We start from the raw sequence: 15007 nt of genomic DNA on the forward strand, positions 1-15007 counted from the left end.
ATATACATACATATATAATGCCAATGTACTCAATATACCTTATATATTCAGGAGTGAAAATATGACAAGTAAATAAAGTAAATGGCAAAAAAATTTGAATCTATTAGATATAAATTAAACACACTTAAATGTTTTTAGCTTTAATCTGAAAAATAAAATAAAATAAAATCTTATTAAAAAAATATTAAATTATAAAAAAGAACATGCATGACTCAATAATCAGACATTTTTTTGGACTGGATTAAAACACTAAATGTATCATTTAGTAAAAGTAAACATGGATAAAGAATGAATGATAGCTGACTGATATTAATGTTCTTTTGGAATGTTTGATATTTTATTTATACAGTTAAAATACAAAAAAATACTTATTTACAAGTTTTACAAAATGCAGGATTATATTACATTTATTTAATATAAACAGGAAATCCTCTGTTCAAGAGTTATAAAAATATCCAGAGTGTTTATTCAGATTTTTTTTGTTTGTTTGCTTTTTTTTTATCAAAATGTTTATTGCACCAGTGCAGAGACACAACAGGCAAAAAAAGTAACCAGTACCAGAAATAACCAGTAATATCGCTATACAGTGTGTGCATGTGTGTCATCTAGTTTAAAGGTATGACTTTTGAATATTATAATCCCATAATATCCCTGATATTTTATACACATAAATCTTCCCTACTTGTTCATTAAGTATGGCAACCCAAGCTCCAGTTTGGTTTCACTTTCTTGCATTTATCTGGTAAAAAAAAAAAAAAAAAAAAAAAACACCACTGAATATTTAAAAATGTAAATATTTCCAGTTCTACAGAAGAAAAAAATAATATATTTTTATTATATATATATTTCCAGTTAGGTTTTCTTGTGTTGCTCTCAGAAATGTATTCACATAAATATAATTCTATACAAAAATATTTGTAGAAATTACAGTGACATTGTGAAATAATTACAGTTTTATATTTATATAGGTTTCCAGAGCGATTTGTTTTCTTGTTCTGTTTTTGGCACCTCATACTTACAATGTTGCTTATTGATCCTTATGATTTTACAGCTCAGTGGTTTCTATGTCACTGATGTGCTGGAAGACAAGATCCCCAAATACATTTTATTTATTTATCCTGTACATTTCAGGCTCCTGGTCTGTGTTCGAAATACAACGAAACCACATTCACCCCTATTCGGTGGAGAATAATTTGTACTATGTAATAAACTAACCCGGAGAATAGTAAAGCAGAGAAATGTTTGTTTTGATCTACATGGTTCTTAAAACTGCAGTATAGAATGTAGATGATGGGGTTCTCCACCTTCCTCGATCAGACTCGGGACAGAGGGATGGAATATCACATTTACGTTAGTGTTATGCAAACCTGATGCATCTCAATGTTGATCATGTAGCATTATGGGATGTGAAAAGTCAAGCTCTTCTGTAAACAGCTTTGTAGTGAAGACGTGAAATGACAATAATAATGATGTACAAAGTCTAATAAATAAAAATCCTCAGTACAGTTTGCTGAATTGTCACCGGTCCAGTTCATGAGCCGTCAGCGTTCTTATATAAAGTAGAAATAAAGAGATAATAGTGTACTTTGTTTTGCCGTGAACATCACAGCGTGTCTCGGGTCTCTTTCTTTCGTTGTCTTTTTCTTTAAAAAGGCAACTCGTGGAGTTTTGATGGCCGTCCTGTGTGTCGTGTTTATATCCGCACATGATTTAGGATTCAAGGGTTAAAGGTTATAGATGGCGTTTCATGTGCAGTGCCAGATGGTCAGAGCGGGAAAACGCACGGTCACACTTCTGACACTGAAACGGCCGGTGACCCGTGTGTTTACGGTAATGACGCGTGAGTTCATCAGAACGGGCAAATTTCCATCCGCAGCCTTCCCAATCACAGTGATATGGCTTCTCTCCTAAACACACACACAAAGCAGGTTATAACAGAATTACACAAACTAAAAGCAATAATAATGATATTAGGTAGCAATAATGATAACGATGATGATGTCTCTTACCTGTGTGTGTTCTGTGATGTGCTTTCAGGTGTGAGCTCTTCGTATAGGTTTTTCCACAGCCGGCATAATCACACGTGTGTGTGGCCATCCTCTTCCTTGGCCAAGAGCGTCGCCCACGTTTGGGTTTCGGCTCCTCTGCTGCAGTAGGGATCATTTCTGTTAGACAAGAGAGAGGAAAAAATTTTAAAACGATAATTGACCCCAGACACTCAGACAAACTGATCAGTTGCTATTCAATCTTATTAAATCTAAACCATCAATCAACAAACCAACAATAAAAAAAACAAAGAAATGAGCAAAATACATTATCTCTGAAAACCCTGTGAAATAAAACTAGTGCATAATATAAAAAAGAACATATTCTTAATTTATTAATGTATATGCTTAATGCTGAAATTATAGAAATCTGATTTATCACAGATATAGAAACATAAATTCTCTTACTATAGCAAAAACACTACTACTCTAGAAACACTACAAAAATTTAAATATATAAAAAATGTAAATAAATATATATATATATATATATATATATATATATATATATATATATATATATATATATATATATAAGGACGTGCTCTCTCTACAGGGATTATTTATTATTTTTAAACAAAAGAACCCTCAAGGAAAACATCCAGTTTTGGATCTGTAATGTAAATATATATATTGTTTTATCCTCTCCATTTTCTCACCATTTTGGACAACTAATAATTTTCTCCCTTGAGTCAGCTCTTCCTTATCATCCGGCAGCTACCGTCTAGGAAAAGTAAAATCTAACACGTGTGTCTTTCAAGACTTGAGGAAAAAGCTAAATACTCTTTTCCTTATACATGACCTCACAGATGCTAATGGTTGGCTAGACAGTATGTTATTCCTCCCACCCAGAGTGCTCGGCCAATTTTGCATTCTTGTCTACCCGGCTTGGATACTGATAACCAATGTGTGTTTTTTTAAACTAATTTGTTATAATAATAAGAAGCAAAGCAAACTGAATTAAAGCCTATAAGTGATACAGCTGGTGTGAGAAGGTGATGTGACTGACCCGAGTACTGCACTGGTGCTGCGGGGAACTGGGAATAACTGTGAGGTGGATGGAATCCCTGCGGAACAGAGATCGTAGGATGAGCCAACACCTGATAGAATGTGTGTGAAAGAGAAAAAGAGATAGAGAGAGAGTCATATCCTTCCATAGTTTTACACAGGAATTATTAATGATGTTAAATTATGCAGGTGATCATTTTATAAATAGCTCTAAAATTAGCTTTCATAGGTTGTATAGAATTCTGTGTAATATCAGTAGATTATTAAGAAACAGCTAGAGTGTTTTAAATCTCCTCTAATAGGAATGCACTTAAGGATAAAAAACATACATACATTAAAATGATAATAAGATGTGTTAATCACACTCCTGACCAATCTGAGAGAAGCAAAGCGTCACACTAGTTCTATTTGCGTGCAGAGATTTTCACCAATCTATGAGATTCTGAATGAACTGTATGAGTGTGTACAGATCCCAAACATGACTCTGTATAAAGTCTGTGAAACGTAATCGGATTGCAGAGAGAATGAAGAAGAGTTGATGAGTGTAGTAAAGGTTGTGCGGCATTTCATATTTGTCTGAGATTCAGGAAAAAGGAAGCTCTGGTTTTTGAAACATTAACATTGTTTGGAAACAACTTTCACACTTGGAACTGTCGAGCACAAAAGATGAGTTTCATGCCAATCCAAACGGACAATTTTTTGAAATAGTACAAACACACAATAGGGGTGATTCTGACACTGGTGCAAATTCTGCTAGTGAAAGTAATCAGCTATTATTCCCCGTCTCATTCCATCTGACAGTAATCCGATTCGCATTGGCATCAATCTGTTTACTCTGTTCTGATTAACGTGTAAGAGTGAATTATTTTTTTTATTATTATAACTAAGCTTGGGTATGTCAGCAGTGTAAACAGATCATGATTCCACATAGAAGTCTAGCTACTGTGAAACCACGGAACAGAACGAAAAAGATATAATGAGAAAAATAGTGAATAAATGTTGAGTTGAATTGCATGAATGATATTTAGTCTTATTTTCAGTTCTAACTTTGTGTTTAATGCTATGTCTTTGTTTTTTTTTTGCGTTTGTTTGCGTGAGTAGAATTGATTTTGGGGTGAGGGTGCTAAAAACAAGGGAGTGTGAGCTTAGAGTCGGGCGTTTACCTGCGCATTTGTGTGATGCTCGTCTGGTGAAAGAGAGGAGGACGATGTGGAGGCCTGGTACTCCTGTTTAATTCTGCGGCACATAAACAAGGCCGGCGACGGTTCCGACGCAGTCGTGTTCTCACTCTCGTTGTAAGCCAACATGTTGTTTGGAACATTCGTAGTTTTAACCACGAATTTCCCATGCAGGTTAATGTTAATATTAGTATTGGCATTTGCGGCAGTGCTGACGTTGTCACTAAGTGGCTGAAGGTAGGCAGGGTCCAGTTCAGGTCTCATGAGCTCAGCGACAAAACCTCCACTAGGGGAAACGTCACTGATGTCCGACACATACGACATGTGATAAGATGGATAGGATAATGATGTCATTTCAGGTGGAGGTGGACGATTCTGCTGCTGTTGCTGCTGCTGTTGCTGCTGCTGTTGCTGCTGCTGCTGTTGTTGTTGTTGCATGATGCTATTAGAAAGAATGAAGTCGTAGTCGAGCAGCTCAAATTCCTCTGGCTCTTTTTTAGTCATGATGTTGTCAAAGTGCTTCGAATGAGACATTTCCTCCTTCCATCTCTTAGTCCAAACACACACATGCAAACACACACAGAAAAAGAGAGAAATAAATAAATAAGTACAATATTGAACTGCTACACATGCTGAAGTTGAACAATTTAAAAATATATATATTTTAAAAAAATAAAACAAATTTTTTATATCAAATGTTGATCTCAGCTTGTTGAGATGCTCCTCAAACGTTTAAACCTATCTCTGAAAGATGAAAAGCTTAGGTTTTAATTAACTGTCTGCGTTTGACTTGCAAATTCCTCCATTTTTGTGTCTGTGCATGTGTGTGTGTGTCTGTGCATGTGTGTGTTTGGGTAATATCGCTTAGTCACACACAGAGAGAAATGCCTTTTTAACTTTATTTAGCACTTTAGCTGATTTCAGAGTGTTGCACACAGCTCTACAGTGTAATTGATTTTATTTCCTACAGTGCAACTACAATTTATTCAGGTATTATTGCACTATATAAGTATATAGTTATATGTTATAAGACATCAGTAAACTAAGTAAAACCTTTTGTAAAAATGTAATAAAGCAGTGAGATAAGCGTTTACTCTAAAATGTACAGCGTTACTCTGTGACGGAGCAATAGTTATTGAAAAAGATATAATTTGTATAAAATATAATTTCAGTGTTCAGGCAATACTTAAGCAGTAATGGCAATAAAGCTCACTGAACTGAATTGAATTAAACTGATCTGTGTATCTGTGAATGTTTGTTGGGGGCAGACTCAAATATACAGAGACAGGTAAGAGAGTAAGACTGCATGTAAACAGAGTTTATTATAAAAAAAAAAATCAATTCAGTCAAAGAAGACAGAAAAGTAATAACTAATCATTTACTGAAACTAACTTGCAGTAGATTTAACCTCAGACATTTCACTTCATCATATGTATGAGTGGATTAAATAATTAATTATTAAATTAATATTCAACTGGTATCAATTGTAATGAGCAAGAATAGCTGTGCAAACATTATAATGTTAATCAGAAGTTTGAAATTTTTCTTATCCACTCATGCAAATAAAGCAAGCCTTTCTGTCAGCTTCAGTTCTCTTCTTATTTTACTTTCATATTTGATCACAATGCCCTGTGCTGTTTATGGAATTATGTGGTGCTCATCTGATGAAGACTGTTAAAATAAAAGTTTTAATAAAAATATTATTACACATAACACACACACACAAACACAGAAAGTGTTGAGTTAATTTCTCTAGCAGTAGTGCAGCTGCAAATCACATGTTTATGATACATTATCATTTCTATAGTAACAGCTCTTACGCAGGGGCTTGTAGGGTGGATGCTCCAGATAGACTGATAAAAAACATGTGTAATCAATGATGAAAGTAGTCTCCAGTGTCAGTGCTTTGTAACATTCAGAGATAAAGCTGTTCATTTAAGTTTTTCTGACAAAGACAAGTCTTAAGGACTGATACGTTTACATTTTTGCTTGATAAATTGACAAGCGGCATTATTAATTTCAAACGAGAGAACAAAAGCTGGTGAGAGAACGATACTTGCTCTAACAGTATCGATGTTCCAGTTATAATTTAGTATATTATCAAATCATTATGGTTTATATAAACTCATTAACTATTCAACATCATTCCACAGCAGTAACACAACAGATGACTCCTAATATGTTTCTAATCATGGAGATAATTAGATCCAAAATAACAACTGATATATGTTGACCATTTTACAACTGTAGCACATAATTTGTCAAAGATGAATTTATCAGTTGTTAACAAATTGAATAATAATAATAATAATAATAATAATAATAATAATAATAATAATAATAATAATGTCCATAAAAGATAATATTTATGAACATTAATCAGTAGTTGGTTTGTATGTGTTTATAATCAATTAATAATAAGTAATAATCAATTAATAAAGTAATATTAATATTATAGCAATATATTCGTCCTGAGCAACAATCACCTGGTGGGATTTAAGATGTGTTTATACGATGTGCTTTGATCTACTTTAATGAATGATGTTCATGTTAATCTTCATAATCAACGTGTCATCTTCAACGGAGGGCAAACATGATTTTGCAGTGAGTATGTCGCTCAATTTTCACCAAAGATAATGGTTCTTGCATTAGCCACGATGCTTTTGGACTACCTGCTGATTGTGGTGCTTTTCAGATCTAGCGGTCACTTCTACCTAAATGAGGAAATTTATGTAATGGTTCTTTAGTCCTTTCACGTGTAGCTGCAGCTCGAAAATGTCAACTTCCATGCTAATATCGCCAATAACACAATCGTGATCATCCACTTAAAGGTCACTAACCATTCAAACTGAGTCTCTGCTGTAACTCAAAAGTGCCCTGTAGCTGCATTGAATTTTGGCAATTTAATTCACCATTTGGTGTCTTAACACCAGATTTCTCAGTAATATGATGTTAAACATCAATGGAAAATGGCAAGAGAGAAAAGAGGTTCTTGCACATATACTTTCAGCTTTAACCTTAATGTTGGAATACTGAACATTTCTATTAAATGCCAATGAAATTGTACAAGTTAATCGTCTAATGATTAGTGAGGAAAACCCCCTACAACCAAGACATTAGTGCCAGACTCGCTAAACATATCAGAAATATTCAACATAAACTGATTTCATGTGTATCAAGGTACAGGTTTTCTTTTAACACCATTCTTCATGTTAGAATCAATGCGTTTTTTTATTCAGGTCTCTTTAAAATAATTAATGATATATGCCAAATAAAATGTAGACATCCTCAGCAACCAATATGAATACTGTGATTAATGGGGTTGTGGGTGATAAGTCACAGGATTAGTACATCATGCTCAGCTGATCTCATGAGAAACTCTTGGAAGATTGAATGAACGTAATAATTATTCCATTTTGCACACATGAAATGCGAAAACCCCCAATACCACCCTGACTCCACCCTGCCTCTGCCATAATTCCACCTTATCATCATAATATATATTATAATTAATACCTTATTTCTGCTCTCATTCTGTCCAAAACTCTGTCTCTAAACTTTTCCCCACACAATTCAATTAAGCCGTCTGATTTGAAAGACTGTAGAGTATTAGATTTTAAGAGGATGTTGAATGGTGGGCGCCAATATTTACTCACACACTCTTTAGTTCTCTTATAACAATAAACTAATATGCTCCTTTTATCCATAAATTGCATAAACATTATGCTTTTACAACAAAAGTTTAAATCTGTGACTAATGAAGGGTTCCCCCTGTTTGTCCCTCTGGGGAACCCTCACGAACGTTACGTCAGAGGAGTTCCCTATCAGAAAGTGCTCAGAAAGCAAACCTTTTAAGAAAGCTGAGTAACTAGCCAAAGACCATCCTACACCACTGCTTATTACTGTAAACTTTATAATAAATAAGAAATTATTATAAATGATATTATTAATGATTACACTCTCAGTTAAACATGGACTTTTTCATATCACTGGGATGGAAACATCAACACGTACATCATTAGCACCTGTAGTGTGAAACTCTTAATGCTTGAAGTGTATTTTTGAAAGTTATTGGAAGTTGAAACTTTATTTTGAAAGTTATTGGAAGTTATATACTTTAAATCTCTTTAGAGTTTACTATATACAAATCTCCAGGTGAATTATAAATGTTAAGGAAAAAAAGAGGCTTTCACTCGTCACGGCTACATGGAAAGACGCCCGTTTGTCTGAGAGTGTAATGATTATAATATAAAACACATATTATTATTTGGTTAAAAGACAGTTAGTATAATATATAATAACTTGAAAAAACCGGAAGGAAACACATGCAATGAATTTCAGTGTATGACTGAAGTTTACTGACCGGCTCAGCAGCTCCGGTGGTGAAGGTGGAGATGGAGGGCAGGAGCGCGCGCCTCAGCGCCATAACGTCCACATCTGCCGGAGGCTGCCTACAACACACAGGAGATTAAAAAGGAAACCAAAAAAAAGAGAGAAAAAAAAACCACCCCGGTGTTTACATCCTTAAAAATAATAATTTATACAAAAAAAAAACTCTAAGTCTCTCTCCCTTTCTCTGTGTCCAAAGTGAGGGAAGTGAAACAGCTCCGTGAATAATTTGGTTACGAACCTCATTAATAGAAAAAGTTCAGGTGTTCACACGCTATAAAGAAATTCCAAAAGATAATTCCTGCTTTTGTAAAAATCCACACACGGACTTCACTTCACTTCAGTTCCCAAAACGCGTTTAAGCTCCAGTCCAAATCATCCCCCGAGCGCGCGCGCCTGCCTGCGTGCGAGCGTGCGTGTGCGCGCGTACGCGTGAGTGTGTATAAAGTGTGTGTGTGTGTGTTTGTGTGTGTGTGTATACAGGGGGATTAACGGGTCCCTGTCTGTACCGGTGCGCTGTTATTACACTCCTCCGCACGCTCGCGCTCTCTCTGGCTCTCTTTATTCAGCTCTGAGGCTCTCCGGCTTTTCTTCCGCCTCTTAAAGCCCGGACACGCCCCTCGTCGCGCGGCAACGGGAGCGAGAAAAAAAAAAAAATAGAAAACAACACACCGAGCGCGCGCGTGCGAGCGTGAGCGTGACGTCAAAAGGGAGAAGCCCGGGCATTAGGCCAATGAAGGAGGCAGCGCGCGCCTGTTGTGCGCCGTGTGCGCGCGCGCGTGTACGTATGATAGCAACAAGCCGCTGTGAAATGTTTTCTGTTTCATTTATATCTAAAATAATGGTTTATTTATTTACCTGTTTTACATTTACATCCATAAATGTTGGCACCCTTCACCTTCAGTCTTAGTTATCCTGCACAGTTCTCTATCTATATATTTTAATATTTTTCTTTTTTGTTTGTTTTGTTCATATGCAAAATTATTGGTACCCCTACAGTTCCAGTACGCAGAGACTTCTCCTGGGTAGAATAACAGCACTGATTTTATTCCTGCCCTGTTTAATTAGACATAACTAGAAAAACAAATATGTCCACATGTCCATACTAAACATTTTTAATCCTAATGGGTACTATACAATTACACATTGGCTTCTTCAGTCTACAAATGAGACCATGTGTTCAGGGGTTTAGTATTTTAGTAATCTGAAATACACCTTTATGCTAACTTTTATGTCCTATTCCTAAGCTAGTCTATAATGTGATAATGTGCGTAAGACACTCTACATTTGTCAAATGGAGACACCTGGACACTTAACTTATTTATGTGAAATGGCTATATGTTTGGAATCATCAGTTTGCCATCCCCACATAAAGACAAGTTTTAACCCCTTCAAAGAGGCAACTAGGTTTTGCTCTACACAGATCCACCCCCATACTGTACATTCTGTTTGTGGAATTTAAGTTGTTTTGTCACCAACTATGGAGATGGTGTTTAAGTGGTGTCAACTTGGGATCCTCTTTGTTTTTTGCTTACAACAAAAACACAACTCCTCTTGCAAGTCAGGTGAGGTTTAGTAAAGTTCTGAAGCTGTGTTTGTGTGCAAGGACGAATTTCTTTTTAGCAAATCAGCTTTTTGTTATCTTACAATACAGTAAAGTTGTCCAATAAAATTACTATCTGGAACCCTAATAAAAATGCTTACTTTCATAATAGGTTTCATGTGGCATACACCTTTAGGATCTAATTATGTAATTCACTTTGAAGAACCATTGGAGAACCCTAGTGGTTCTAACAGTGTGAATGCACTAGGTAACTGCAGTCAAACTTCAAATATTTTGTATAATTTTATAATCTCTAGAAGGGTTTTGGCTAACTTGTAAGGTTCATTGGATAATTAGGGGTTCACAAATGGTTCTGCTTGGAACCTGTTTATTATCCATGTGTTCCTAGGTCCAATTCTTGCAATTTATGAACACAATTATTGCAATCAGACGTTTTTAAAAAGAAAATATATCCATGTTTTATTTAGTTTAAAATGTATATTGTGAAAATATTTTACTGGTATAGTGTTGACATTCTTTAGTTTACCTCACAGTATATTTATTCATTTGTTTATTTGTTTGAAGAGAAAATTGATTTACAGAACTATTTGTATGCATTTTTTTTATGGCTTTTAAGTTTTTTTGGACGCAGTGCTTTAGTTCTGAATAATAATCTTACATGAGTGTCTACATATGTTTGAATGGAAAATGTGAATCATTGGTTGTAAAGCATAATCCATGCACTCTTTTCTGCTTGTTCTTTTTAAAGTCGCTAGCATTTCTAAGGTGAAAGTATATCTACGCATGTGGCTCTCAGGTATGTGAACAAAGGTGTATGGCAGCCTCACCTTTACACTTGTCCATTTATTCATGTGTGCGTGTGTTCCATTGCTTTATTCATTCATACCTTGAGCAGTTCATTGACTTGCTCTCAGACTGACATGAAACCGGTTGGTCCTGCTCGTTACCGCAGAGATAAGTCATCACATATTGCAGTGGGTGGGGTGTTAGACATGACGACAGTTAGCATTGCGTTATAACTCTACGAGGGGCATGACGTCACAACGTTTTGAAAAATTGAATGTACTGTGCAAACAGGAGCTTCAGATCCTGCATCCTACCTAGTGCAATAAAGCCAGCTCCATACTTTGCATGCAAGAAATAAAGTCTTCTGCACTCTACTTACTGCACTGTGTGTTCAGGATTTCCGGAAGTGATCTTAGGTTCCCAAGGATAACTAGAAATTAGGATTTCCCTCGAAAAGAAAAGATTAGAGAACTGTGAACAACAATAAAACTAGGGGAAACCTGAGCATGAGGTAAACGGAGTACACCTAAAAACCAGTAAGGCAAGAAGTTTGGGATAAACTAGGACACTTTATTGTATCATTTACACACAATAATTGTAAAAGAAAAAGGTTTTGCAAGAAGATGTGAGAATAGAATGGAAACCAAGAACTTGTAGGATATAATAGAAATGATGACTAGAATTAGCACAAAAAAATAGATTATGTTTGCAAAACTTGTAACAGAAGAAACACACATGCAAACCTACAAACACACACACACACACACACACACACACACACACACACACACAGAGGGAGGTGGTAGCTTAGTGGTTAAGGCATAGGCTTTTGGATCTGAAGGTCACTAAGCTGCCACTCCCGGGCCCCTGAGCAGGGCCTTTAACCCCATAGCTGCTCAGTTGTATGAATGAGATAAATGTAAGTTGCTCTGGATTAGGGCATCTGACAACACAAATAACTGGATTATAGACTCTATTTACTAAAAAGATAAAAGAGTGATGGACATTTTCTGCACTTTTTCCCACTGTGCACCACAGAGCAAAAGGGACGGGGCTTGTAACTCCTTCTGAGCTGTACATTAAAATAATAAAATCAAACACAGCCAGTTAGCAACAGGCTTTTGTATACATCACACCCACATTTTAAACCTCAATGTAGGAAATGTGTAAAGAATAAACATAACAAGCATCTATTCTAGAACACAGCAGTGAACACTTTTTTTCTTGTGTGATTTGAGACTGAAGATTCTGTCCGGACATGTCTGAGTCTTCCAAAAATGATTCAATATTTAATGAAGTGGATATAACTGATTTATTACCACAGACACCGTGCAGAAAATGTAATGGTCTTTAAACACACATGCATATTTGTCCTTGGTTTTTACACTACACATATTTACAACAGCACAAACACACTGACACAAGAAACCTGATACATAATTTAATTTACATCCCACCAAAATCAAAATAATAAATGGTAAAGAATCAGGTAAGAGAGTGGGTCATGTGACGTGTTGGAAATCTATAGTACATGAAACTCAACCCACAATAGTTCCTGCTTTGTTAAAAAAAAACCTTAACAGGAAGAAAAATCATCATATTATTACTAATATATTTATTATTGCTGTTGTTAATTGACAGTGCATTTTCCAAAAGTGGCCTGTAAAGGGTTTTAGGAACTTTAGGTATATTCCCTTCTGTCCAAGTCCCTTGGATGTCCTAATTAAGCAATAATTCATGGGAAAGAGCATGGTTATAATGTATATTGGCACAGCTGTCATTTGCCATAGGCACCATTCCACAGCTATTCATTATTCAGTAAAACCACAACACTGTGAATTCAATATGGCTTGTTTACAGCAGTCCCACACTTCTGACACAATTGTTCTGCTCAGATACAAAGTGTTAGCAGAAATAGATCCTGACAAAGCCAAGCTCACGCTATAGCACATTGACAATGGATATGTAAATTTTTTGTTATAGTAGGTTCCAGAATTGATAAGCATTTATATTTACAGCCATTTTCCTGAAAATGATGCCACTGACATACACATTTACCGGTCTTTATCCAGAGTGACTTCCAAAAGGGCTTTGAAGTCTAAATCAGTAAGTACATAACACTAACAATCCTGTAGTAACGATTTAAACTAGAAAATGGAGTCTGTTTATGGTGAACATATACTAGTGAAGTGGTACACAAAGCAAAGCATCTCAGTGCAGCTACAGGAAATATACTTGTAATGTTGCTTGTTAAGCAAAACTAACTGTTGCATATGAATATTTTCATGCATAAATATTCCAACAATTATTAGCTGTTGAAGCCACACAGGTGTTTTCTAAACGTTCGTTTTGGTGTTACTGTAAACATTGTGTGACAGTCCTTTAGAAAGTTGCATGAATGTTCTTCTGGAACATTTTACATTGTAACTGCTTACTGAATCTTCACTGAGCTGAGCAAAACGGATGTATGACACTGAACATGCTCCTTTAATCTCAGCAAACATGGTCATTAAATATTAACACACACTCACACACACACACACACACACACACACACACACACACACACACACACACACACACACACACATACACACACACACACACACAGAGACAGTCATACACACAGACATAGAAATATGCGTCTGCTATGTCATAAAATGTTAAGGTACATACTTGCACATCTCTGAATGAAAGGTCAAAGGTATTAAAAAATACCAGTATATGTTTGTGTGTGTGTATGTGTGTGTGTGTGTGTGTGTGTGTGTGTGTGTGTGTGTGTAAAAGCAAATATGGTTCCTTGATGATCCTGTTGCTTCAGGATCTTGTCTGTTTGACTCAATCAACATAAATGACTTTCGCTTACACACACACACACACACACACACACACACACACACACACACACACACACATATCTTGTTCTGGGGGTTAGTTTATCATTAGGATTATTTGCTTATTAAAATAACCGACGTTCCCGTCACTCTTCTTAAACACACACAATTTGTATGTGCACTGATGGGAACTGCGGCACTTCATCCCAAATGGTTTCATATTTAATATGTAGTGCACTAAGTAGGGAGCTGGTCAGAATCAAAGTGCAGGTTGTGATTAAAATTAGTGATGAAAGCTTTGTTGAACCCTTCATTAGGCTCGATATTGAAACGTAAATAACACAGATTTAATACAGGCAACAAAATGTAAGTAAATAAATAACACAATAAATGAATAAAGTAATGAATAAATAAAGTAATGACAAATGATGACAATAAATATGTAATAAGAACTTAAAATGATAAATACAGATTATTTACATATTATTTTGGCCTAATCTAATTGTAGTAAAGAAGGGACCAATGCTTTAATATATTTTTATGATATTGCATGTTTGTAATTATTTATAGCATCAATTAGAATAATTATCTATATGTTCTTTGTAAAAAGTGACGTCAAACTCTTGGTTAATGTCATGTTTTTGAGGGTTCTGTCTCATTACTATGTTTGCTGTGTTATTACACTGTCCCTGTTTAAAGCTTTATTATAGTGTATATTTAGTCAGTGTACAGTTTCACAGGAATAAAGCATTTCTTTCAGAAATGAGAAGTTGAATAGAAGAAACTAGACCTCATCGCTGATCAAACCTTTAGGGAATATTGTTACAAAAATGAAAAAAAAATGACCACATGGACAGTCAGAGTTTCCGCTGAACACAACCCCAACATTGACTCAACACCACCCGGGGCTGGGTGTACTACCTAGTGCTGTTTCATTCAATCAGTTCGCCAACACAACCTCACTCACTCCCTCACTCACTCCCTCCCTCTCTCACTCACTCAATCACTCACTCACTCACTCACTCACTCACTCACTCACTCACTCACTCACTCTCTCACTCACTCACTTACTCTCTTACTCACAAAAAAACTGTTGTAATACCTATAAAAGTCTACAGGTGTTTGAGTGTGCGTGTGTGTGCGTGTGTGTGTGTGTGTGTGTGTGTGTGTGTGTGTGAGAGTCTGGGAGAATGAGGAGCTCCA

General features: G+C 35.7%; 1 protein-coding gene across 3 annotated transcripts; it reads right to left on the reverse strand.

The window, feature by feature from the left end:
• Window positions 1–315: 315 nt before the first annotated feature.
• On the reverse strand, window positions 316–9200 carry klf4 (Kruppel-like factor 4). Of its 3 annotated transcripts, none has more exons than XM_046868164.1 (6): window positions 8862–9200; window positions 8595–8678; window positions 4217–4780; window positions 3055–3145; window positions 2010–2165; window positions 316–1907 (listed from the first exon to the last, which is right to left on the reverse strand). In XM_046868164.1, exons 2-6 carry the CDS (start codon window positions 8655–8657, stop codon window positions 1732–1734), a joined length of 1050 nt encoding a protein of 349 aa, XP_046724120.1. In that variant the 5' UTR covers window positions 8658–8678; window positions 8862–9200; the 3' UTR covers window positions 316–1731. The 3 variants fall into 3 exon arrangements, with proteins under 3 accessions (XP_046724120.1, XP_046724121.1, XP_046724119.1); XM_046868165.1 differs by having other exon boundaries at window positions 3055–3112; window positions 8595–8682; XM_046868163.1 differs by having other exon boundaries at window positions 8595–8682.
• Window positions 9201–15007: the final 5807 nt, after the last annotated feature.

The sequence above is a fragment of the Silurus meridionalis genome, chromosome 15, assembly GCF_014805685.1.
Source record: "Silurus meridionalis isolate SWU-2019-XX chromosome 15, ASM1480568v1, whole genome shotgun sequence".
Classification (NCBI taxonomy): domain Eukaryota; kingdom Metazoa; phylum Chordata; class Actinopteri; order Siluriformes; family Siluridae; genus Silurus; species Silurus meridionalis.

Excerpts from the sequence above, each read along its gene's own strand:
- klf4 (XM_046868163.1), bottom strand. Across the intron at positions 4,781-8,594 it reads CCACCGGAGCTGCTGAGCCG|AGATGGAAGGAGGAAATGTC; the intron begins GTCAGTAAACTT and ends GTTTGGACTAAG. Across the intron at positions 1,908-2,009 it reads ACATCACAGAACACACACAG|GAGAGAAGCCATATCACTGT; the intron begins GTAAGAGACATC and ends GTGTGTGTTTAG.